A 26965-nucleotide genomic window follows, 5' to 3' on the forward strand; every position below is an offset into this window, starting at 1 on the left:
GCCCGATCGGGCGCTCCTCGCCCGATCTGGATCGAGCGGTTGCAAATCGGCCCCAAAACGCCCTCTTCAGCTCAGATTCCATCCCTTAGCTTCCCCGTGACGTCATCACAATCCGCCCGATCTGGCGAAATTTCGCCCGATCGGGCATTCTACTCGCCATTCGAGTTGATCAGGCAGCAATCGCTCGGTCGAGCAAAAATTAGCTTCCTTTCTTCTTTCAGCACGCGCCCGATCGGGCGGTCCTTCGCCCGATCGGGCATTTTACTCGACATACGGCCCGATCGAGCAACTTTCAATCTTTCTTTGGACTATACTAACATTTCCCTCATTTTCAATCAACTCTCATTTTTTTTTTTTTTTTTGTACTTGATGAATTTGAATCTTTCTTTGGACTATACTAACATTTCCCTCGTTTAAAATGGCAGGTACCTTGTTTACATCTCATCAACGTCAATCAACAATAATGAGCCGGCACATGGTGCAAGCTGTTAGTAGCACATATTAGTATGTGAGGAACTTCTCATCTTCCACAAATATCCCCAATTTCTGCTACACACGGTAGGCAAGATCTGAGAAATATTAAGTCAACAGAAGAATAATAATACAATCCATTCTCATGATTCATCTACTATACATAATTGCTACAGATTATATACATAATTGCTACAGACCTAGTGTTGTGCTAGTATAACAAACATTTCAGGGTACAGTTTCTTGAAGGCATTTTCCACTGACAAAAAATGAAGATCGAACCCATAACTCTGACCTCCATACTGCACATAAAGGTAATCTTTTGAAGACATGGGCAGTGGCAAAATTTCACCAAGGTGGGGAAATATAGAGTTGGGTGGTTGCATATCTCCCTCCTTCAAAGAGTAATAAACATCAGCTAGTAGGAGCCAAATAAGATCAGGATCAATTGATGCGAGTCCAGAAAGGGCGTCTATTGAAGCATCCCAAAGCCCAGTCACACCACTGCATGCTATTCCAACCACAATACCACTTACTTTCTTGAATACTAATACAAGAGCTGAAGCACTATTTTTATCTTGTGATAACTCAGCAATCATGTGGAGCACTGCTATTTGAGTTTTCAGATTGGAAGATTCAGAGACAGGATCTTCCAATGTGTGAGAAGTACTTCTATAAGGTAGTATTGGTCCTTTTTCGTCACTTAAATTAGGTTTTCTTTTGAACGGTGATGAACATAAAAGCTTCCAGATGTGGGAACCGTCATTATGGAAACGTCGAGAGAAGAAGTTTCCACCACATATTTTAACCACATTGCTTATCACTTCTGCACATCTACGAACAGGCTACAAGTACAAAAGAATCAACAGAAAATGTAAGCAACATCTGTACCCCCAAACACCAATTTCACACACGCACAAAGGGGAGAAGAAAAACACTTAGTCAATAGTCATACCAGTTCAATTCCCCTATATTAGCAGGCAGGGCCAAGCACCAGTTGTCAACTACCATTTTACCAACAATGTACCACTGCAGGGACAAACCTATTTACAACATTGAGTGCCTCACCTCTTTTTTTTCCAGAAGAAATATTAAAAATTAAAACCATCATTCCTACTCCTCTTGCCACACCCATCTAATCTTTTCTACCTTCAAACAACTAAAAGTTTCCGTCTTTATTTTGTTTCTCAGAAATTGTGCAGGAGATTTGAGAGAGAGCTGCGATGAAGAAAATGACGAAGAAACTTTCTAGGGCAGGAGAAGGAGAGGGGTTTTAATTCCTTTGAAGTACTATAATAATGGCAAGCGAAGTAATGGCATAACCAGAAAAAACAAATATAATTTCATATTAAGAAAATGTAGCTCTAAAGACGAACTAACGGCTTTTGCTATAAGCAAAAACCCAAGTAATAGTTAAGGACTTAAGGCTATCACATTTAACCAACAATTAAACCTTTCCTTGTGACTAATTGAGTTATACTAGATGAAATAAACAACATACAACAGAACTAGAGAGCAAGAAGAACGAAAGACTACTCCCTAAGGCCTAGAACATGTCCATCCTATACCACACTCTTTGATGTGCCTTTACACAAGGTGACAGTCATTCTGATTCAAAGTGACTTAGAGGACAAATTTGATATTTTAAGAAGAATCTAATAAAATCTAATCACAAAACATGGTCAAAGTAGGGTATGTGAATAGTGCTAAAGTCAAACTATTCAAGTAAACCGGGAAAAAAACACGCAAGAAGTAGTTTATTTCTATTAGGATAACCAAAAGAAATAGATGCTTACCACTGGGATCCTATTCCGAACGCAAACAACCAAATATGGCCATATTTTGTTCATGGCAGGAAGCAATCTATTCTCATCAGTCCCATCGTCAGCAGCATCAAGAATGTCTTTGAGATTATAAAAAGAACACAAACTTGCTACTTCTTCAATGCCTTCTTTAGTCTCTTTCTCAAGCCTGAATGCTTCCTCCACTTTCTCAAGTGTAGCAATACCATCCTATGTGAATGACAGAATAAAGAAAAGAATCAGTTATCTAATTGCATAATTGATTAGACAGATAAACCCATTTACATCGAGAAGAATACAGAACATTGACTGAACTAATATCGCGGTAATACAGGGAACTTTCTGTTATTCTGTGATCCTCCAATTTGACAGCAGCGCAGCTAGGGGTGTTCAAAAACCGGTCTGGACCGTACTGGATACATCCGGGTCGAGAAATATTATTTTCCGTCTCTGGTACGGTCTAAAACCCGGTTACGAAAACTCTTTAAAACCGGGTTTTGCACCGAACCGGTTTTTCCTTAAAAAAATATACTATAAGCTATTTAAAAAGTTGATTTTCTCCTTTAATATGTTGGAAATATTACTTTATTATGAGATATTTTATTTTAGTTTTCAAAAAAAGCGTTAAGCAATTAGTTTTCTATATAGTACTGTATAATTTTTCTTTTTGACCATAGTTTTGTAGAAAAAACTAGTTATTGCCTCCCGGGCGATGCCCCGATGATTGTAAGTAATTTGATAATTGATCTTGATAAAATTTGAGTTAAATAAAAATAATTACAATATTTTGATATTTAAATACTTACATATAATATGAGATAAATATTTGTGCATCATTTATTTTTATATTTTATTTATGTAAGGGTGATTCGATATAAAATTTGGTTAAATATCTTAGTAAACTAAATTTGAATTAAAAATAAAGTATGGAGTAATCGTTTCCTATGTGTAAATTGCAATTACTTTTTTTTATAGCTCTAAGTAAATGTAAATGAATTGGCCTGCTAAAAAAACGTAATCGTAAATGAACCTAAATGAATGTATAAATGAAAAAAAATGTAAGTATAGTTTAGTTTAATAAAAAATTATTAAAATGTATAATTATGGTAGGCATTAAAATTTTAATACAGGGTATTAATAACATAACTTATATATTTTGAATGGCTCAAATATCATAAGTTCTATCATTGGATTAGTGGTTAAAGCTCTAGCTCATGAACATGAGGTCATGGGTTCAAGCATTGACATTTGCATTTCTTCATGTTTTTGTAAGAAAATATTATGTCAATGTGACTATGACTTGGTGCCATGTCACTTGCCATCTAATGGTGGCGGGATGGTATGAAATGCCATTGAGTTTTAATAATAGTATAGATATAAATTTAGAAATAAGTCTACAACCAGTCCAAACCGGACCGGTCCGGGTTTTGGACCGACTTTCCGATCCGGTCCAAGCATAATTGGTCCGGTCTCCGGGTCTTGAATTATCAAAATTCCGATCTTCGGTCTTGGTCCGGTCCAGGTTTGGACCAGTGAACACGCCTAAGCACAACACTAACATCGATAAACTTATAGACTTCAGCCACTTCACCGCTGAAATCAATATCACCAGAAAGGCAGAAACCCCAATAATTTATAGTCATTACGTATAACATATTAGACCCTCTCCTGTTTCACAACCAATAATTTTGTGCACTATTTTCGTTTCATAATGTTCTGAACATTGTGCTTTATAATATTTTTGACATGAAAATTACCATCTTACCTCTCTTACCCCTCAACATTTACACATCTCCACTCACTTTTTCTTTTTTACTTTATCCATCTTTTTTTTCCACTTACCCACATATTTACTCTCTCCTCTTACTCTATCCATCTTTTTCTTACACTCACCCACCTTTTTATACATTTCCTCTCATTTGTCTTAATACTTGTGCAAATAGTAAATGTTAAGAACATTATGAAACAGAGGTAGGCCTATGTAAAGCATAGGGTAGAGGAGAAGAGTTATAAATTCAAATGGAAGCAAAAGATACATCAATTGAAAAAACCATTAAGAGCAAGAGAGTCACTTTTTGATGTTTGTAATGTCTTCCCCAAACTCTTGAACTATGATTCCATCTCTTTCCTTAACCCACCAAAATAATACAACACTACCAGAGACCCACTGCCCAACCCGCCACTCTTACCGGCACCTTCATCGCCACCCTCCACCACCACCTATAACTAATCAAACTACCAAAAAACCTTACTAACCACCCACAAAACCCCACTCCAACCACCAAAACCCCATCCAGGCCACTCGAATGTCGAAGCCCCACCCCCACCCACGAAACACCATCCCAACCCACCCAAAAAACCACTTCACTAGATCTAAGAGAGAGAGGAAAAAAAATAGAAAGAGAGAAAGAGGTGGTGCTCCGGTAAGGTGGGGTGGTGCAAGTGTGACTGTGTGAGGCAACGCATTCGGTTCTGGTGTTGGGTGGTGCTAGTCATGGGAGGACCCATGTAGGCATGTAGCTCTCATAGGATACAAAGGAACCCCATTATTTAAAAAAAAAAATCCAAAGCCTGCAAAAAAAAAATTAAAAATATATATACTTATACATGGTAAGTTGAGCGGTAAAGGTGAATAACAAAACATGTCTTTTCAATAAATAGTACTATGTCTACTAGTCTAGTTGTATGAGTAGGAGGCTATGAACATTGCCTTGTTACGTGTAGGACTTGTGAAGTCTGAGCCACTTGAGTACTCCCTTCTAAGGTGTCAAAAAAAATATTACTCCTTTTAAATACTGCTTCTTTTCACTTTTTACGGTATCTAAGATAGACTTAAAACTTAAATATCACTAACCTCTATATGCACAAAAATTATAAAAGGTAGATATTTTAAAAATATACATCGAAGAAAACTTAGAAAGACCCTACATTACTAATTTTTTTCTTATAAAAATAGATTAGTGATAATTTATGGTCAAACTTTTTAAAGTTTGATCCAAAAGTTCCCAATGGACAATTTTTAGGAACGAAGGAAGTAATACGGAGTATTACAATTTTGAAATTCATGGATGAACCAATTAAGCAAAAATGATTTGTCAACAATAACCACCGCTTTTGTGCTTTATAGCGATTTGTGGGTACATTGATCGGATTATGATTTTTAATTAATTAAAAAATCTAAATATTTGTAATCAATTTGTCATTTATGATAGTTTCAAAATAAAATTGTTAATCATGATTTCCTCAAACAATAAAAGTTAGTTATAGTATGTTGCTTGGTCGAAAATTTTGGACCCCCATTCCAAAATTTCTGGAACCGCCCGTAGTGTTAGTGTGCTTGTGTAGGTGGAGGTAAAGGTGGATATGAGAGGAGAGATGTAGGTAGTTTTAAAGAAGGGAGAAGAGGCTTCTTTTTTTATTCTTTCCCTTTCTCTTTAAACAAACAAGGGAAATCTAAGAGTTTTACTTTCCTTTCTTCCCCTACCCCTTTCTTGATTTCATACCCTTTAAACGCAGTGTATAAAAAAGAGCAAAACGCACTAAAGCGATATGAGTCCCGGAACCTAAGCGCGTAGTGCAAGCGCAAGGTGCGAGCTTCATCGAAGTGAAGTGCACTTTTTAAGAATTAAGGTTTTTTTACTATTATGCATATATTTCTTACTAAAATAACCACAAATTATGTAAACATCAGATTTGCTTCCAAAAATAGACTACTCTTTGTTTTATCAAAAATAAACCATATAACATAGTGTTTATCAAGAAGCTAGAGCCGACTGTTGTGACTGTTGTCTTTTTTTTTTTTTTTCCTTTTCTTTTGGCCCACTTTCTATTGTTAAGGATTAATAGGGTGTGGTCCAAAACACAATAACAACATATAAAAATAAGCTTTTAATGTAAATTAATAAAAAAAAATTCAACGCGCTTCATACGCACAAACGCTTCGCTGAGACCTAATTAAGCGCTTTGCTCTAGAGCTTCGCGCTTAAGCGCACTTTTCTAAACACTAGCCAAACGGCCCCTAAATACTAGCAAAAGATGATACTCTTGGAAGAAAAATTGGAGATACCTCAATTATGTTCAATGCAATCAAGCATATTGGTTCCTTTTCAGATGCAACCAACGGAGTGACAGCTGTCAAACAGGAGATGGCAATAGATGCAACGATCCGACGGTACCTCTTTTTGTCATTTAGCTTTAACAAAATACTCTCCCACTGCTCCATGTTCTCATCAAGGTCATCAAAAAAGGCACAGTTATCTGGTCGTGCAGGACATGTAATCATAAGTAAGAGCCCATTTAAAACATAAGTAAAATACAGCTAATATATGGGCATTGGTCTGTTTCCACACTCAAGTTATTTACAATTGAGGTTACTTCTATATCCATGCCTAGCATCTTTCATAATATGGAAATTTTTGTTCTCTTTTGCAAATTGCTGTAAGTGATTTCTACCTATATTTCATAGATATATATAGGTCCTCGTAGGCTGAAGGGGTAAATTATGCCAGGTTCCTAAATTCCTTCTACTGGTATGCAACAAGTTTTCTTAAAGTATCCAAATGGGAGGAATCCATTGCATTTAAATGCAAAGAACTTAAAACCAGTAAAGCGCCTAAAGCGGTAGGGAATCATGATATACAGCAAGGAGAGATGTTTGAAAGCTCAAAAACTACCATTGCACAAGCAGACAAGGTCATCATATTGGCTTCACGAAATAAAACAAAGAGAAGAAACAAAGAAGAAAAGAAGTAAAGCCCTTCCACGCACAGCCAGGCTTGCATGCTTCACAGAAAACATTGTAAGAACATAGAGAAAACCATTGCCTAGTCCTTGAGAAACAACACGTCCACATTGGCAATGAAATAATGCCTAATATTGACGATTGGCCCCACGGTAAGAAGACTTCCATAAAGCACCAGAATTTGAAACTAAAAACTGTACTCCTCTTTCAACATGTAAGATAAAAGATTCCATAAATCTGTCCTAACTCCTAGCATATTTAGCAGAACATAGGTACAAAATTTGAAAGGATGGCCAGAGAACCAGTGGATTTTCTGTTGCCAGCAGAGCATATAGTGTTTCATATACCTGGCTCCCCTGCACATATAGTGTCCCGTCCAAGTTCCTTTTTCACATCAGAAGCTTCACGATTAACATATGCCAAAAAAGATTCTGCTTGAGCAGGCAACAAGTGGGCCTCGTGCTTAGCTGCCTTAACAATCTGCACCACAGCCTGACAGAAAAGTGAAATATCATTATAAACATAGCAGTAACGAAAATCAAGTATGGCGGCCAGATGATACTTAATCTACGTGAAGAAATGAAGATGCGGAAATAATAACTCTTGTTTGGTCTCTACAGACATCACCAAGAAAAAGCTAAAGGATCGATAAGTTTAATCTGCTTACAGAAATTAATCACCTGCAATTTAAACAAATCTAGATAGCATGAAAGCATTAATCACCAACTTCATCAGAGGAACAAATTAATCAAGCATAAAATCTTCGAAAACTTACTTCAATAACCTGCATAAATTCGCACATCCCCTTGTGTATTTATAGAGACTAAAGCAAACCTTAACAACTCCTACTAAGTTTAGGACGAGTGGGTCCCTAACTCTTAAAACATGTAGCCAAACTAAAACATGAATTCAACTAAAATAGGAAAATGATTCCCAAGTGCTTTAACATGAAAAACCTACTCCAAGTAGAATCGTAAAAAACATTTAGCCAAAACTAAAACAAACTAGGATATGGAGAATTCCTAGTCTTATTAGAACTCAATTGAGTGATGCGCGCCACTTTGCTTGTCGCCGAAGTAACTATACTTGCCTCCAAAGAAATAAAAAGATTGGTTGGTCAATAAGCAAGTTATCACCTTTGTATTAAAACCAAAGTAATTCCTATGCAAGGCTTCAATTGAGTTCAAAAGTCTAAAGAAACACTAATATAGAAAAGACCGAGTAAATCATCATCAAATGATCCCGCATCACCAGAAATCATTTACTTTTCCCAGTATGAGGGGGATGAGGAGCTGAGAAACTTTTCAAACCAGAATTCTCTGAAATACTTTATCAACAAAACAGGCAGAGGAATTCATCAGCCTTGCCACTTTCTTGCAACGTCCTGCTAATAATGCACATTCCACAACAAAGACACCAGAAAACTTCTCAGAAGTTTTAAGCTAGCACTGTAAGATCCACGTTCATAAAACCCTAATCTCACGAGACAATATATAGTCTTAGCAACCTTTTTTTACCACAAAACAGCCAAAGGGCTGGAAACTGGTCAGTTTCTTTGATGTTAAGTCGGATGGAAGTGCAAATGCTGATCTAAACTTCTTTTTAGGACTTGTCTTTGGCTAGCCATCTATTTACTCATCCTAGGGAACGTTAATCAAAATTATATGCGAAAACCACAAGCCAACAACTTTTACATGAATGGATTGACTGCATATCTCTCTGTTTTCAAAATTTAACTCTTTTTGGCGGAACCTTCCGAGTTTTTAGAGAAAAACCACGCAGAATTTTTTCAAGATTTCAGAACACTTCTTTTCCACGTTAAAAGTTCGGAATATAAAATATAGTCCCAGCACAAAATGCATCCAGAAAATGTTATCACCTTGAAACCAGTGAATATTTCAAAGATAATGAAGGTACTTTAATACCAAGAGTGCAGACAGATGACACATAAAGTACAATGAGCAGTATGAAGAACATTAATAAGAATTTCTGAAGAGGTCCTAATAAAAATAAAAATAAAACCTTCAAGAAATGAATAGTCAATTCTGGGTGCTGATGCCTCCCAAGGATCTCCAGTTCCATTGAAACAGAGCGCATCTACAAAGGACATTCAAACGTGTGAGGCAGAAGCGCATAACTAGCCAAATAAAAAAACTAATGGGTGACATATATCAGTGGATATTATATATAACACTAAGAGAACCAATAGACAAATCAAATTTCTCACAAATACATGATGAAGATTATGGCCTTACTTTAGAAGTATAATGTAAGAAATAATTGATGACTTAAATCAAGAACAAACATCAATATTCAATAGTACGAAACTTTAATGCAATGTCTTAAGCCAATCAATAGCTCCTTGCCAAACCAATTATAGCAATGGACTCCCCAAGTCCGAGTCATTCAGCTTAGGTCTATGTTCCCAAGTTTTCATGCAAGGGGTTTCCTTCCCATTAATGCCAATGACATGCCCTTGGCATGGTCAAGGCTTCATCATGGAATTTTCAGGGACTTCCCAAGTTGCATTGTGGTTTTTTTAGGAACTTTAAAAGCTCCATCACGGCAATTCTGTACTTTTTAGCGTCTACTTAAGGCAAGCCAAACCAAAGAAAATGCTTAATTGTACTACACTAGCAAATATCACTTTCCAAATTTTTTAAGGCCAGGACCATGTTATGACAAGCTTGCAAAAAATGTCACTCTAACTACAGCCAAATAACCTTATCATGGCATGCACGCAAACATCTTACTAACCATACCATAGTTAAGGTCATGTGACAAGTGAACAAAATGTTTCACATCTCCCTAATTTAGTCTAAGTCTTAGCTTTGGTGCCAAACAATGCATCCACAAATATTGATGCGGAAACAAACAATGCATCCACAATATTGATGCGGAAACAAGCATGGTTGATTGGTTGATGCTTGACCATGCATGTAATTGCATGTTTTCCTTCAAATACGCTTTTACTTGGAGAACAAACAAGAAGGAAGGTGGCAAATTCTTTGTCTTAGACGCCAAGGAAGGTGGGCGCCTTCTCGAATCTACACGTAGTAGGATTCTCCAATATCCTAGTTTATTTAGAGTTTCTTAGGTATGACCGTATGAATTCTCTTTGTTTTCAGATTTTTTTTTTTCGAGATTGATTCCTACTCGGTTTAGGATCTTTTTGCAGATTCTTATCTTTTGTTTAGTTGGTTGTTTTAAGCTATCCTAAGGTCATTATGACTCTTATGCATGTGATTAAAGCCTATTTAAAGGTTGGACGTTTATAATGAAAGACAAATTGAATTTAGTTAAATTGAGCGTTGCTTATTTGGTTCGTTGCCTAAACTTCACTTTTGAGATTCCTGAATATCTTCCAGTTGAGATTAGGAAGAGAACTCAAAACTTGCTAGATCTATCAACCCTCCATCAACATTTCGTTCACCCTCCATATCAGTTCGTGATTTTGTGCCTTAAACCAATTTAAAGTTTCGATCTTTCATCCAAAATTCGAGTTCAGATCACAGAAATCAGATAGAGTTCTTTTCCCGTAATTCAAATGGCCTCATGGGCCAAATCATGATAAATTTTAGGCCTAGTATCTTGTACGATGTCCATGTCTCCAGAAGCATACTTACAAGGTGTCCCGTTCCTTTCCCCAGTCAATGTCAATTAGAATAACGATAAACTATTCTCCAAACAAGTACTTAACTAGATGTAAGCTCCTTCCCCTCCCCACCCTTGTCCATATCCCCATAGATTCTAATCTCTTCTCTCTCCTAAAATTCCCCAATCAATATTTCTATAAGATCCTACGTATAGTCATTAGTTTCACCAAACAAGGACTAAGGTCCATAAGTCTGCAGGCTACAAATCTTGGGCAAAGGGGGAGAAGAACCACATCTAGAAGGAATAGCATTTAACTTTGAAGAAAGAGAATTACTCTTTCTCTCTTCATTCATAATTAAACACTTAAAGAACCAAAAACAAGATGGAAGGATGGAAGAACATGTTTTACTACCAAAATATTGGAAGTTGGAACATACCGGCTCCTCCAATAATGGCAATATTTTATGAGTTACTCCAACACAGGAAAGCATTGCAGAAAGCACATCTGGGACATGAGGGTTCAGATCCAAATGACGCAGTTGATGGCACAATGAATCAATAACATAGTCTGAATTTAGCATAACTAGGTGACCAACCTGTGTAATATTTAGGAAGGAAGTCAGGAAACAAAGAAATGAGTAAAGACATGAGACATAGTATGCCTCTTACCGATGAACACCCAGATGTGGAAGAAATTAAACGTAACACAACATCAGATGCATGTTTGACATCAGAGTTTGAGCACATCAGGTTTTCAAGCAACAGATACAGGGAGGAACAAAGGAATCCACTTGATGCAAAATGCTCGCCAAGGGTCATATTAAAGATTCCAATTCCCTCGATGAGGACCTGTTAGTAACAAATATGAAAAATGTTAGTATAGTGACCATCAACTGAGAGCTAAACATGTGGTAAGAAAAATCATAGCATCTGAATTGACAAGTTGAGAAAATGCCATTTCCTGGTGTAATGCAGCAACATCATGGAAGAAGTGCTTATTAATACTTTCAGACTTCCAGCCAGATAGAAAAAGAGATGTTTCATGTATAACAGGGAGATCCCAAATCTCAGGAGCTATGTACTCATGTAAAATGGTACCGACACAACCAATGACATGCTGCTTCATGTTCTCAGCTCCATTTGTCCTCCAAAGAGACCCATCAGCAGCATGATATTGCACTTGGCAGGGCTGACCAAAAGAAGTGGCATAACTCTTTTGCTTCTCTTCAAGTTTTGCTCCAGACTTGTGAAATATTTTTTCGAACAGATTGATTGCTTGATCTGACATGCCGAATAACATCTCGTTAAGGATACATGCAGCAGTTCCAGCCTGTCGCAGCAACTGTCCTGAATGTGTCCTAGTGTACCAAGATTCCCAGCTTTCTCTATTATACTCCTTGCTACGTATCTCAGAGACTAATTTACGCAAATTATCCAATGGAATCTCAATCACTTTTGATAAAGGCACTTCATTACTACGAACTGTTTGATACAGAGAGAGAACAGAAGTAAGATAAATAAAAGTGATAACACTGACGAGAATATCAGGATCCAATCAAAAAATACTCCACTTGAAAAGTAGCAATTACCCGAAATTAAGGATAAACCCACAAGTCTCAGAATTCCTACAAGTGCTTCATATAATTTATGACTGCCTACACTTTCAAACCAAGGAGGCATACGTGGAAGTTCATAATTCTCATAGGTCTGCCCTTCGGAATACTGTATTTCCTGGACCAAAGTGCGCATGTTCGAGATATCTGATGTACTGGCATTAATGACAGGATATTGGTCTACAGACTTTATACTACCAACCTTCAGCTCTGCGAGTGAATGCAAGTATCCAGTAGAAGAAGGCCTCGATACGACTAATTTTCCAAGAGAGCCAGCAAAGACTGACTCCTCACTCAGACATAGAGAAAATACATCAAATAACTTCGCAGCTTTAATCTGCATGATCATATATTATAATCAGTTGTGACAAATAGCTCATAAATCAATTAGTAGAAGCTCAAAGGTGTGTATATTTCAAACATAATGACGTATAGAACATATAAAGCTGGTAGGAAAGCTATCTTTAACTGTCAGTTCACGTGGGATCAACCATTCAACCCCCCCCCCCCCCCAACACACACCACAGCTTGGGCTCAAAATACAGCGTTTCCTTAGCTTGTGGTGTAATGTAAAGCTATAATGGTATATTTGGAAAGCTTTTCCCTTCATTTGATAACAGTTCCCTCTCATTTAGCTGCACAATTTAGGTCTTCCACTCCACCCTCTGGTTACTTAACCTACTCAGATAACGGGTTATCATGTAGCTACAGAAACCACATCCAATTGATAGTAGAAGTATAACATCAGGTACTTAAGAATTAGCTTTTAGTTCTCCTGAAGAAGAAAAGACAAAGGCATCCTATCAAGACCAGTGAGACCAGTACTCAATAAATGGATGGAACAGCAAAATGATGGACAGATTTACGCTGTAGTCTGATAAAACTGAGGAAAGGACATACAGGAGAACACAAAAGGTGATTATAAACAAGTTGAGGTCCAGAATAATAGATCACAGCAAGCAACTGCTGAGCAGAAGCAAGGGCCAAAGATTCCTCACATCCAAGCACCAGTTTCGGGAGCTTTTCAAGTAGCCTGCTTTTAAGAAAAAACGAAAAGTAAAATTGTAAGCTTCTGTTAAAAATCAAGAATACGTAACCAATAAACTGAGGAAAAGTGATTATTGGACCTGTTAAAAATTTCAGCTAAATCATCCTCTATAACGTATTTTCCGTTTGAGGAGAACAAGAATCCAAGGAAATCTTGTGCGGGTATCGAAACATCTTTAGAATCATCACAAACCAAATAACACAAGCATTCCTACAACGGAAATTATTTATAAGAATCGTCTAGCAATATGAAAAATAGATTGATTACGAAGTTTTGAAAGACATCCCAAGCATGTTCCACTTAGAATTGAAAAATGATCAAAGAAACATTTCAAGGGTAACTTAAGAAAGTTCATTAATACACCTCCATCAAGGGGTGCTGGGTAGATGATTTGTAAGATATGTTGGCTTGATGTTTGTGTTAGCTCTATGTTTTGGTTATATTTCTTTACTTGCCAAAAAAAACAATTACTAATGGAAAGGGGGAATATATAACAATTACGGAGTAATTGATAAGGAAAAAACACTAACTTCCAAATAAAAAGTATAATATTCTCAATGAGTGCTTGTGTATCTTCACAGAATAAAACCAAATATAATCTGGTACGGAGTATTACAAAACAGTACTGTACAAGTTAAGTCCCTGGCAAGATTTGGCAAAGTTGATGAACCTTCAAGACATCAGTCAAATATTATGTTAATCTGATCCTATACCGGCCTTCTTGTGCTCATGTCATAATCATGTTGGAAACTGGTGTAATCATTCCAAAATAACACAAAATATTTTAGTGTACCTATGCCCAATATTCTATCAAAGTCCAACACTGTGTAACGCGTGTCATATAAATGCCTATGTTTCAAGCTAGGTCGCTTCATTATTTTCATCCACTTACCCCAATAATGCATTACCTGTGAATGCTTCAAAATCCTATTTGAAGTAAAGACACGAAAGCTTCATCATATGTTGTATTACACCTGTGTTAGTTGATAAACCATCTTAACCAAGCATGTAAGCTGTAAGTCTTGTAACAATACTTTTTACAAGCAACTTTGTCTACCCCCACCCCCTTCTTCCATTAAAGCATTAGTACTTGGTAGCTACATTACTTCGACACTGTGGTTGACCAAGGGTGGCAGGTGTCTAACACCACGTGATACTCTAAAGGTGTCCGGCGAAATGTCAACAACCGTGTCGGGAAATGGATCCGTAATCAAGTATCGGGATCAGAGGAGAAGAGAAAAGAGAATCAAAAAGTTCAATTTTTGGTATCCAAGATGAAGTTGAGCATCATCAGTGAACAAATTAGTCTTACCCGATGTTATCAGAATCAAAAATCTTTGAATACCGAACCTTGTTTAATAGAGAGATGGAGGACAGGAGGGTGAAGAGTCGAAAGGGAGAGAGAAACGACGAGGGTAGAAGAGAAATAAAAAAGCTAGGTTTGCCATCCTCTTCTTTTTCATTTCTTATATACTTCCTCCATTCCACAAATATCACATCATTATGACTTTTATACTATACGCTGTGTCTTGACCATCTTTGTTAATATATATGTAAGAAAATATGTAATCATGTAGGATCTTGTTAGATTCGTATCGATGTATACTTTCTAAATATCAATTATTTATAATTTTTACTTATGCATAATTCAAGAGATTAAGAGTCAAAGTTGTGTGTTGGGACGCGTAAATTCAACATGGTGAAATATTTAAGGAACGAAGGAAGTATTAAAATAATCTGGGGTGGGAATTTTTCCGACACTTTATACGATAATCGTGTCTAAAGAACTAGAAGACACTCCATCTCCTTTGACTGTGTCGTTGTTCTGCAAAATTTTGGATCGGGATCCGACATGACACTTAAGTCCGTGTCTGAGCAATATAGCTTTTTAGAATTTTCACTCCCAATAATAGATTCCATATTTCCATTTCTCTCATTAGACAATATATTTTGCTTCTTTTTTATTTCCAGTGGTGTGCTTGTGTTTCTCTTTGTTTTTTGTAAATTTTCTATGTTTAAGAATTAGAGGTCTTTGATTTCTTCATCTAAAATCTTCAGGTCTCACAGAAAGTCTCACCTTTTTCTTACACAAAAAGCCTCCTAATTTTTTCTCTGAAAATGGGAAAGCAAATGAAATAGATTATCTTAGTTGGCATTCTAACCATCCTCATTGTGGTAGGGACTTCATCAGTCAACAAAGAACAAGTGCACAAAGATTGATATCAAGCAAGTCAATGCAGAGACAAACAAGAAGCTATTAGAGTCTCAGGGTCCTTTTTCATTTTTTTATCTTCTTTTCCTTTTCCTATTTCTGTTGTTTTCTATATCCTTGCTCCTTTATCATCATCACTTTGCTTTTAGGGGTACAGATATATGTGTGATACAGCTTTAGTTTTCCTTTTATTACAAATTTAATCAACTAATTATTTTTCTCGCAAGGGAGTAATACAATCATAGGCTATCAAGAAGTTATCAGATATACTGTGCACTCAGAGGAATATGACCAAAGTTTCCACTCTGTCTAAACAAAAAAGTTCCTCCCATATTGGGATGGGGATATGTTGGGAGTATTAGACAAAAATATTGTTGGATCCTTATATAATGTCATTTTACAGAATTGTTTGGTTCATTATAAGTCTTGTTTCAAAATTCCAATTTAAACTTCGACAAATTTAACATTCTTTTAAAATGCATTGCTATAAGTCTAATAAAGTAGTTGACTTTCTAACTCACATTCAACTATTTGATGGTTTTACCCCTGTCAAAAGAAAATATTAGTAGTTTTATGTTGGGTTTAATTTACCTACTGAAGTATTATACATAAACCATCAGTTAGAGAAATGGATATAGTAATAATCAATCAAGAATTCAAGAGAAATTTAACACAACAAAGTCATCCCAGCATCAAAACTCAAGCCAACAGCAATTGACAACTAAAAAATGAAAGCAGAAAGTCAGTACAACTGATCACACCAGCATTTTAAAAAACCCCCCAAAAAGCATATTATTCCAAAATCTGGACTACAAAGTTCAAAGTTCATCAGATTGCAGGTTGTTCACCAAAGGTGCACCCAACTTAAAGTCTGTGCCCAAGAATAGCACGTAAAATTTGAAAAGAACAAGGAAAAGACAACAGCATTCATTTGGTTTGCATGGCTTGAAAAACTCAAAATTATTTAGAGGTAGATGTTGAACAGGTATGAGATATGTATCAAGGATGGAGTGGCTGTCTTAGCCCATTTGTGGAGCAAGGTTGATGATGCATCTGAAAGTGTTATTCTAACTGTAACACAGCAGATTAAAACCCTTATTTTACTAGCCTTTTCTCAGATGTCAAAAGGATTTATGGACGATTGTTGAAAATCCTCAATTATATTAAACTTTGTCAATTATTTGAAAAACTGCTAGTCAAATTAAGAGTATGTTATCCCCGATTATCTTCTTGCACTTCCTCCGTTTCTTATAAACTCTTCTGGTGTCTGACAAAATTCTTTGGTTCTATTGATGTATTAGACGCTTAACTAATAAAAAAGGAATGTAAAACTAACAAGAGATAACAATTAATAGATTAAATACACATTCTTCCCTGTTCTGGCTATATCACTAAATATGAGTACAATACTTAAATTTTGTACATGAACCTTCAGATCAAAAAAATTAAACCTTAGGCTCAAAAGTAATGAACCTGAACTTTTAGATTAAAAAATTAAAAAAACAAAAAAAATATGTGGTCTTAGAAAAGTGAATCAGCAGAAGAATGAAACTCAGTTCAAATAAGATGAACCTGAAAATTACCTGAACTTTTAAAATTTAAAAAAAAAACATGTACATATATATATATAAGAGCCTGCAGTGTAGTTTAGTGAATATTACCTTTAAAAACTATGATGTAGTTTTGAAAGTAAAGAACACTGGTGTAGGCACTACTCGCTCTAGGAACATACGCATTTTAAGATGTACTCGTTTGACTCAAAACCTGGAGGTGGGTTGGTGGGTGGTGGGTGGTGGCCTTACAAATAAAATACAATTCTAGCAGCCAGTTAACTAGTGCCTCAAAATCCTACAGGGACGTTCAGTTATGGAAGACAATTTCGGTGATCTGGATATTACACGAACCAAGAATCAGCGTGTACCCTAGCACTTCTTTTAATCAAACAATTCAGAAGCACAAAGCCAAACCCAAAACCACTAGGCACTACATTGACATGTCATATTAACGATTAGTCACTAAAGATTTATAGGTACCTGAGACCTCCCTGGGAGCCCACAACCAAGTATAATGTTCAACAGAGCTAATCAAAGGCGAGCAAGAATCAAATATAAAGGTGAACGAAGAACGGTAATGATTGTCTTCCTACCAAAAGAATCAATCTGCTCTCTTTCAAAATACAACTGCACTTCGATAATAGTCCATGTACTGCAGAGAGAAGCCCACGCCTTATTCTTTTGGATGGATGCACACATATCTGACAAAAACATTGAAAGCATAATTTAGCAGGCCAAACAAAATAGTTAAGAATGAAAGAGATAGCTCTGAACTAGCTAAGGCCGATACTAATCCTGATATTTGGCAATATTAACAGTAAAGAGATTCGGGGTTCACCTATATGTTCAATTTCTGACATTTACAGTGTAAATAGAAAAGAATAGTTCATAGATCATTGAAACAACCTCGGAGATTGAAAATGAAGTAAATTAATTAAAAAACGTAATTAAATAAAATAAAACAGAATCAAGGTAAAGCTTACCAGCTCATGAAAAACAACCTCATTCTACAAACTACTATCAGATAACAAATTAAATCTATTAACATACGTGTGGAAATAAGTTGCTCAGCAAACTATTAACATTGACTGAAGTTTTTTCAAGCCAATCTCTCGTACGTTTGACGTGCAAAGGCCCTAGTCCACCACTGATGTTGGGGCTTTGCTTCTCCAGAAGCTCACCAATGACAATGACTGCATTTACACATGATTCATTTGCTGGATTTGGAATCCGATCCTCAGCTTTGACATGCAAATGGCGTAGCTCCTCCATAAAAGATTGTGGGGATTCATTCTCATGTGAAAGAAAACCAGGCAAACTGTTAACGAGCGCATGAGGGTCACGTGTACCGGAGTCATCCTGAAGGACTGTCATGAGAAATTCGGCCAAGCCTCTGATTGCATGATCAGTTGCTTCTGTACTTCCAGCAGCCCCACTAATCATAGATTTGGAGACATTCAGAACTCTAGCCAATTTACTAACAACTCCAGGCAGAAAGAAAGCTAGTGCATCTGGAGTACCAACCTGCCAAAGGGGAATGGACATTCATTGAATCATTGAGAAGGTATCAAATATCACTCAGATTTTCATTACAAGAATGAGAATGACCATTTATGTCCTATTCTCTTCACTAATAAAAACTGATTTTTGTTTTTTATTGAAACTTGTTTTAACAGTGAAACTGATTTTTACTGAATATTCCTGTAAAATTAATCTACAAACCTTCCCATTGAGAAAATTAAGAAGAAATACGTAAATATATTTTTATAGCAAGCAGGTGGATATGAAGTTATACATAAATATGCAACCATATGCAACCATATACAATTAGCTCTATCTACTTAATTCTATAAATAAACCTAGCTAAGAGATATGATACATGCATCGTTTGTTTGGGGATGCATGACTACTGGCTAAATACGAGCTTAATGGAGTTAAGTATGAGGATGGTTGAATATTTGCCTTAATGATACGGGGATAGGCGATGAATTGATGATGGACGGAGATAAGATAGGGATAAAAATTATACCGACTAAAAAGGATGATACAGAATTTGAGTAAGAAAATATACTCTCCATAACATAAAGCGGTTATCGGTCATAAAAAAAAGTAAGTTCCAGTAGATCAATGACAATCTCGAAGAAAAAAATTAACATTATCGATATGCTATATTGTGACTTTTATGTGGCATTGAAACTATAGTAGATCAGAAATCCAATTCCTACAAATTAAGTTTTCAATCATTCCTCAAAATAAAATTATTAAAAGTAGAAGTACAATATCTCTAACATTTAAATTAGGCTTAGAATATGGCTGTTAAAAATGACCCAACCGACCGACACCCGGGAAAAACCGAAGTGACCCTAAAAAAAATAATTAACATTCAATACCCATGGACATAATGACCCTGAACAAAACATTATCCAATTAGACCAAAACCCCGATTATACCTGAATTGTAACCGACCAATGACCCGATTTGACAGTCCTAAGAACTCATTTCATAAATTCATGTATCTACCACGAGTGTTGTTATTTAGACACAAGATTTAAATGCACGACATACGTGCTTCAATTTTCAAAAAACAAAAATAATCAAAATATATTTCACTAAGAATATCAAATTTAAAAGAGTAAATACAAAAGTGAGGACATTTTAGGTGGAAGTCAATTTTTTCCAAGAGCTGGCTGACTAAAAAAAGATATCATATAGATTGTCTGTTTTCAAAGTTACTGAATTATACTACAGAGTATAAAACATTGATGATTAATCTATTAATGTAAAGAGACGATTTTCCCTAATTAAATTAGATTTATTTTAAACACTTTTATAATAATAGTATTTAGATCAATAATCGTGCATCGCACGGGTGATTTACTAGTCGGCTAGTCGCCACTATATTCTAGTTTTTTGGGTAAAAGAATGGTACTTATGTTTAGCAGCTCGTGAGCAACTCGGTCAAAAGTCGACTCGGGACCTTAACGAGTCAAATTGAGCAAGCTCTAACTCAACTAGTTAAGTTCCTGTTATTTTTATTCATTACTCTCTCCATCCCATATTTATAGTCTTGTTTTTCTCATCGTGTTTCCCAAAGTTATAGTCTTATTTCTACTTTTTGCCATTAAATTCTCCACTTTCCCATATAATATATCTATACTAATATTTTAAAACACAAACACTTATATCTTTTTTTAACTCTACTTCATTTTTATTTTTTCGAAATAAAGATATTAATTGACTTTTCTTAAATTTTAATTAAAAAACTCTTTGTGTTCATTAGCTCTATTCATCACCTTCAACTTTTTCATCAACATTTTTGTTACTCTTTCAAATAAGTGTTGAATAATTTGGTTTTAAAATATCAAATCCGTATGGAACACAATGTAAAAAAACATGTAACCTTATCGCACGGGCTAAAAACTAGTTAATTAAAAATGCATTGAAAACACAACAAAAAAATTTCATGTGCTATATTCCACTTCCCTATGTACTACATTTCCCTTTTCCATGTACTATATTCCACTTTCTACAATTATCAATGTACTATATTACACTTTCATATGTACTACACTCCACTTTTCTTAAGACCCGTGTATTTAGTCAAACGGAACTATAAATATGGGACGGAGGGAGAATGAAATATGTAGTGACTTAGTACTATATTTTTAAAAATAATTTGGTATTTTTTAAGAGAAATTTCACACTTAACAAATGCAAATAAATACATAAACTAAATAAAAGTTTATGAAAAAGAAAAGAATTCTTAGAAACACCAGACTTCTTAATGTAGCATAAAGTTCAAAACCCCACCTTGAAAAAAAAATTGGAAGTACTAGGAAAGAACGACTATAAAAATAAAAATATAAACACAAGCTAACTCAAGTTTTTTTTTTTTTAACTTCGGCATCTTCATAGGCTTGCATTAAGTTCTACAATGAGCCCTGTGGGATTGAGTCCATTACTGAACTCAGCTCAATTACTAAGCATAGCACTTGATGAACTAGAGTCGGGCTTAAAGGAAAAAAATGGATTCAAGTGAGTCGAGTACTTAGCTTCTCTAGTTATGAGATCAACTTAGAGCACGAGCAAGTAGCTATTTTCGAGTTGAGTCGAGCACCCCTCAACTCACAATCGACTTGCTCGACTAGCAACTTTGGGAATAAGCAACAAGATAACTTCATTTTTACCTTTGCTACAAGCACACGTAGGGTCAAAAGTGCTTCTATCCGAATTTTTGCACTTCCCCTAAGACCTCGTGAGCTCTCGGTCTCTGCAATCTTGGTGCAAACAAATCAATAAGAAAAACTCATATACCAAAGAGAAAAGGCATAAGCAAGACAATAGCTTTTTTAAATAATATGCAGATACAAGGCATCAACGTACATTTAGCAGGATAGATAGCCAGTGTCCAACAGCAGCGGAAGCACATTCTGACTGCAGAAATGCAATTAAGCATTCCTTCGGATATGAATGATGCTCCAAGTGTTCAACAGTTGAGCATTTTAAATCTTCAATATCTAGAAGGGGAGGTCGACTAAAACTTTCTTTGCAGGAGCAAGATGTGTCGGAGCACAGAATTATATTGGAAATCAATGTCCTAAAGCACTTGACTACTCCTCCTCGAAACTCTTCTGCGGCCTCGGATGGTGATAGCATGGCACCATGAGTTAACGTCTTCAGCACAACAGTCATCTGCTAGAAAGTAGACTCAAACCTTCAGGTCACATGTAGCATCAATGTTCAAACTCCAATCATGAAAACGTATGGACAACTATGGCTGCATTAAGTTGGAAGAAGCATACTTCCCAAGTAAACTATATTTAGATTTTTTTTTTTCAGTTTGGTTATCAAACAAAGAGGACAAAATAATAGAAATTCGACACGTTTGGGGATGAAAAAAAAAATTCTCAAAATTCAAGAGAATTCCATTCTATTATTGTATGCTTGAAGATCAAGAGTATGCAGCTCTTCAATTCAATTGTCCACAGTGGTGTCTATAAATTACTGCCTCGTGTTTTTTTGCCATTATGATGAAGGTACACGCTCTGTATTTTTTTAGGTGTTACATGTTGATCGACACAAGTATTAAGAAATGAGGGTTGAATGTAATTTAATATTAAATCAAGTGGGGGAGGAAGTAATAAACAATTAGAAAAAAAGATAGTGGGATAAGTGTTTTAATCAAAGAAGATGGAGTTTATTGTAGTAGTGATCCCTATAGGAAAAAAAGATATATATTAAATAATTCAGGAGTGGGGTAGAGAACTTACCAAAAATAGAAATGTAACCCCTAATTAAATACGGCTGGAAGTGGTTTATGTAACCCCTAAAAAGATACGGAATACATCTTAATTATAACGGCCAATTGCACTTTAAAACAATTTTCAACTAATTGAACAAAGAAGCATTTAGTTTTCCTTATTCATCTGTATGACGTTTGCCATTTATCTTTGCTGATTTAACAGCTTAAAACGTGTAAATCAGAACCAATCATCAAAGAAAGAAATTCATCAAAATTTTTGATTTCCCTCTGGAAATATTTCTCCCAACACAGACACAACCAGAAACTAAGAATATAAAGAACAAACTACAGCTCAAAATTATTTCTGAAAAGAACAATATAAAGAAAAGCAGTTAATAATAAAAGTTGCACTTAGAATGCATAAAAGATAATGCTTTTGCAGCTGGCACAGGAACGACAAACATATATAAAACCTTGAGACATTAGTAAGGGTGCAGTGGTGTGGATAGAAGTGTTACAAAGGATACACAACCTGATTCACGGAACCTAAACAACATTTAGTTAAGAGTTCTTCCAAACACTGAAGCACGCCTTCTGAAACAGCATCAGACACATTATTTTTCGCAAATAGAATTGCAGATTTTTCTTCAGAATTACGTTTCTGAACAGATCGGCAATCCACTGCTGCATCCAATAGAAGCAGCAACGGAAACAAGGTATAGCTGAAAGCAAAATAGAGGACAGAATTAGAATTAAAGTAAACAAAAGATGGGGTCGGAGGCATGCCCACAAATATAATTGTCATCCCTTCACCTGCTATCTAGTGCAACTGTTTGGATTAGCAATTACAACAACAATAAAAATGCAACCAAATGAGAGGGGAGCTCATACTCAAACAAAGGTTGAATGGCTTCGGAAGTTGAAGAGCGAAGAAGGACGAGCAATTGAGAAAGAGCACATGATTGCTTCTTAGGTTGATGCAGAAGGTCAAGAAGCTCCAAACAGCACGATTTAAGCTGAAAGAAAAAGCTACTGTTTTGAGTTTCATCACTCATCGAAAAACCCTCCTGCAATTCCATTTCTTTTTGGCTGACGACCTATGAATTCCAAAAATTTCACCTGTAATATGATTTCTAACACAATTATGAAGTGGGTATAGACATTACTACACCAAAACAAAGGCAACATAAAACCCAATAGAAAATATTTAACCAATTCAAACCATCATAACAGGCAAAAACCATCAACCCCACATGAGACCAAAGGAAAAGAAGTTACACACTGTCGTCAACACCGATAATAGCAGCGGCGGAGGAGGGGTGGTTGACAGATGCGCCGCCGACTGGAGTCTGGAGGTGTTGACAAGACTATAAGATTGTATTGTTGGAATGTTTTAACAGGAGAAGAGGCGGGAGGAATAGGAAGGAGGTAAGAGCAGCTGCGTACGGCAGGAGGAGGAAGCGGGAGGAAAAGAAAGGAGGTACAAGCGAAGAACGATTTACCCATATAGCATATTGGCAATATAGGCATATCTATATAAATTTATATCATTAAAATAGATCTTATAAATATTCAAATTAGATTAGATCCCGTGCACGCACGGATTATGAACAACTTTTACAAATATTTAAGTGAAAATCCCCAAACTACTGCATAATTATAAAGTTTTGAATATACTCATTTAAATTTATTCATCTAACATGCATATTATTATATATATGTGTAATATGCTAATGTGACCAATCTATCGAATTAATATATTTTTCATATTAATATACCGATTTGACTAAAATATTACCAAAAAGTATTTAGCAAAATTATTATTACGTAGTATCTATTATTGCAATAGTTTATAAACTAATATTTTTAAAAAGATAGAGAATAAAAATAAAATAAAACAGATATTATTTTTTTAGGAAAATGGTTTTTGGCAGGAAAATATTGCACTAGGAAGTGACACTTGTCATTCCTGGTGTCTGTTTTAGTATAAAGTAACTAGTATAATACCCGTGTGATGCACGATTTATAATCTAAACATAAATTTATATGAAATATGGTAGACAATTATCATCAAAATAGAGCTTATAACTAACCTCCAAATTATAATTAATGATGGATAAATTTGTTATTTCCCATTCGGTGTCATATTTATTAAAACAGTTAAAACAAATAAGAGTACATAAATAAATTTATTTCTTTCTCATTCACATTGCATGTTGTGTCAAGAATAAACTTAATGATCTCATCCACCATTCACTTCGATAGTAATACCCAATTAATACTCGCACAGTCCCCCCATTAACTTCATTACCCGACCACTTAACACCTAATTACACCATTTAATGTATTCAGTTAGAGATGACTTTGAGGCGAGGCGAGGCCTGCACACTATACCCGCCTACAATTCTCATCTGTATCCCCTCCATCCACGATAGGAACGATACACCACTCTCAATCCCCGTCTCGAGAGGTACAAAGTAAAATGTATCCCTGCTTCATGACTCCCCCTCCGGTGTATCCAGTATCCCGGCCTAAAATAACCCACCCGTAGACTCAGTTTTTTTTTTTGGTAATATATTTTTGAATTTTAATACGGAGTACTTATTCTAGAGTTTTTGACAATACGTTTGTCTGATTAGAGTAATTGAGTAATAAATAAAACATTATAATATGTAAGTTAGTAGTAACTTTTTTTACATATTCATAATCAATTAGATGAATGATTAGCAATGCATGCATGTCCAATCTAAAAATTTATCCGCGTACCCGTCACTACTTTCGACAAATAATCCACTTGGGGGTGGATGAACGGGGTCTCCCAAAAAACATGGCACATTGACAATATGACATCACTATATACGATAAATAAGCCACTTTTCCTTTCAACTAACTTTTAAAATTATGGAAAAAATATTACGATAATGAGAATGTGGCATAATTTATTTTTGATATTTAAGATTAAGTATAGGCTAGGGTCCGTTATAAAAAAAATATGGATATGGGTCTCATTTTGTTTATTAAAATTGGGCATATAAAATGTTTGAGACAACCTTGTAAAATATAAAAATCAAGAGTTCAAGTTTGTTATCCGTATCTGTATTCATTATATGACACTAATTCTTAAAAAGATGATAGTATTAATAATAATATAATTATAACACCCCGACAATCCCTTTTTTTCTAAAATAACCCTTTTAAAACATAACTATAGAGAATTATCAAAGTATCATCGCCCGTGTGAAAACGTAACGGCTTATTCAGAATTTTGCAGCGGAAAACATAAAACTAACTTTTAGGTTTATAAATAATCGATTACATATTAAGTCCCAAAAACCAATTAACGGAAATAAGGAAATACGAACAGTACGACAAATTTTAAGTCCTCATTAACAAACCAAATCACTTAACAAAACAAATCTAAATACAAGCTCTCTAATCCCGATCCCAATGATGCATCATCTTCAAACCTGTAGATGGGCAACGCTTATTGATCCTTAGAGACTGCTCACCAAAGATGGGTCATCACAAGATCAATAAGGCATAGCCATGATCAACACACACAAACAAAGCACGTAATCAGCAAAGCTGAGTACTACATACTAAAACAATAATAATCCTAACATGATACTATTAAACGATCAATCCTAGCATGATTCTAATGAACATAAATAAGGGCAGACAAAGCATGATAATTTGACGACCACACTTAACTAGACTAGGCTAGACTGGACTAGACTTTTATAACAATAATATTATTTTAATTGAATTAGGAAATGGACCGAGTTTTCTAGCTAGAAGCTTCACTAAGGAAAACGAGGTACGGGCGCGACTCCGTAACCTCAGTGACCTGCGATATCGAGGAACATTTGAATAAAAATAGGACACGGTGATCAATCCAGTCCGAGATAAAGGCCATGGGCTACCACCATGAACCCCAACTCCTGTTTGTCCGTCACTTTAGACGTGCACAGTCTAAAGCTATTGCTACTCAGTTTCACTTTACGTGATTTTCAAATTGACACCCTGTTATGACTCAACAATCACATAAGGCATATATACAATCCACATTTATTCACAACTGTTTTTATCTTGGAATTAAGTAAGTGATCACAAATGTATCAAACAAGACTCATTCCAATTAAATCCAACCTTTCCTTTAATACTGATCAACCCCTCTATATGGGTATAAGGTTTCAACTTACTAAACAAGGTCCACGGCCCTCATAAAGTAGTGAAAAACTAAAAGGGAACAATGAACAATCGATCTGAATCAATATATATAAAATAATCTAGTGTTCCCAATCAAACATGTTTGCATCAATCATCTACTAACATGTTATAATCCTTGTAACGAAATACATATGTTCAACATGTCCATCCAACAATATTAAACATGAAATTCTGACATAAGCAGGTTCATCAATAAATTTCAACTTGGTTTCAACAGATAACACACATTCCAAGCACACAAGTATGTACGTACCTTGTGAAAACAAACTGATAGGCCACTTTAACACTTTCAAAAGTCGCCTAAAGAGAATTTTCCGCCTAAAACAACCAACAAATAATCCCAATCAATTTCTAATTATTGGCGATCATAATAAAGCGTTCTAAATGCGTCCTAAACATATTTAGAACCTTCCCCAATAACAAAACTTAAACATTTGATTTCCTAGCATCATAATT

General features: G+C 35.5%; 1 protein-coding gene across 1 annotated transcript; it reads right to left on the reverse strand.

The window, feature by feature from the left end:
• Positions 1–525: 525 nt before the first annotated feature.
• LOC110789018 (uncharacterized) lies at positions 526–23786 on the reverse strand. Its single transcript, XM_056836818.1, has 18 exons — positions 23562–23786; positions 23171–23398; positions 22812–23001; positions 21421–21729; positions 21225–21314; positions 18088–18561; positions 17631–17738; positions 13352–13482; positions 13125–13257; positions 12201–12561; positions 11552–12093; positions 11281–11460; positions 11049–11207; positions 9037–9111; positions 7362–7506; positions 6340–6530; positions 2268–2483; positions 526–1316 (listed from the first exon to the last, which is right to left on the reverse strand). Exons 2-18 carry the CDS (start codon positions 23356–23358, stop codon positions 672–674), a joined length of 4137 nt encoding a protein of 1378 aa, XP_056692796.1. The 5' UTR covers positions 23359–23398; positions 23562–23786; the 3' UTR covers positions 526–671.
• Positions 23787–26965: the final 3179 nt, after the last annotated feature.

The sequence above is a fragment of the Spinacia oleracea genome, chromosome 2, assembly GCF_020520425.1.
Source record: "Spinacia oleracea cultivar Varoflay chromosome 2, BTI_SOV_V1, whole genome shotgun sequence".
Taxonomy (NCBI): Eukaryota; Viridiplantae; Streptophyta; class Magnoliopsida; order Caryophyllales; family Amaranthaceae; genus Spinacia; species Spinacia oleracea.

What these genes read in the sequence shown, in the direction of transcription:
- LOC110789018 (XM_056836818.1), bottom strand. Translation starts at nt 23,358, where the DNA reads ATGGAATTGCAGGAGGGTTTTTCGATGAGTGATGAAACTCAAAACAGT. An exon ending in TACGTGTGCTTGTAGCAAAG is followed by an intron (nt 18,562 to 21,224) that starts GTAAAAATGAAG and finishes CCCCTTTGGCAG; the next exon opens with GTTGGTACTCCAGATGCACT. An exon ending in AGAGCAGATTGATTCTTTTG is followed by an intron (nt 13,483 to 17,630) that starts GTAGGAAGACAA and finishes TTTCCGTTGTAG; the next exon opens with GAATGCTTGTGTTATTTGGT.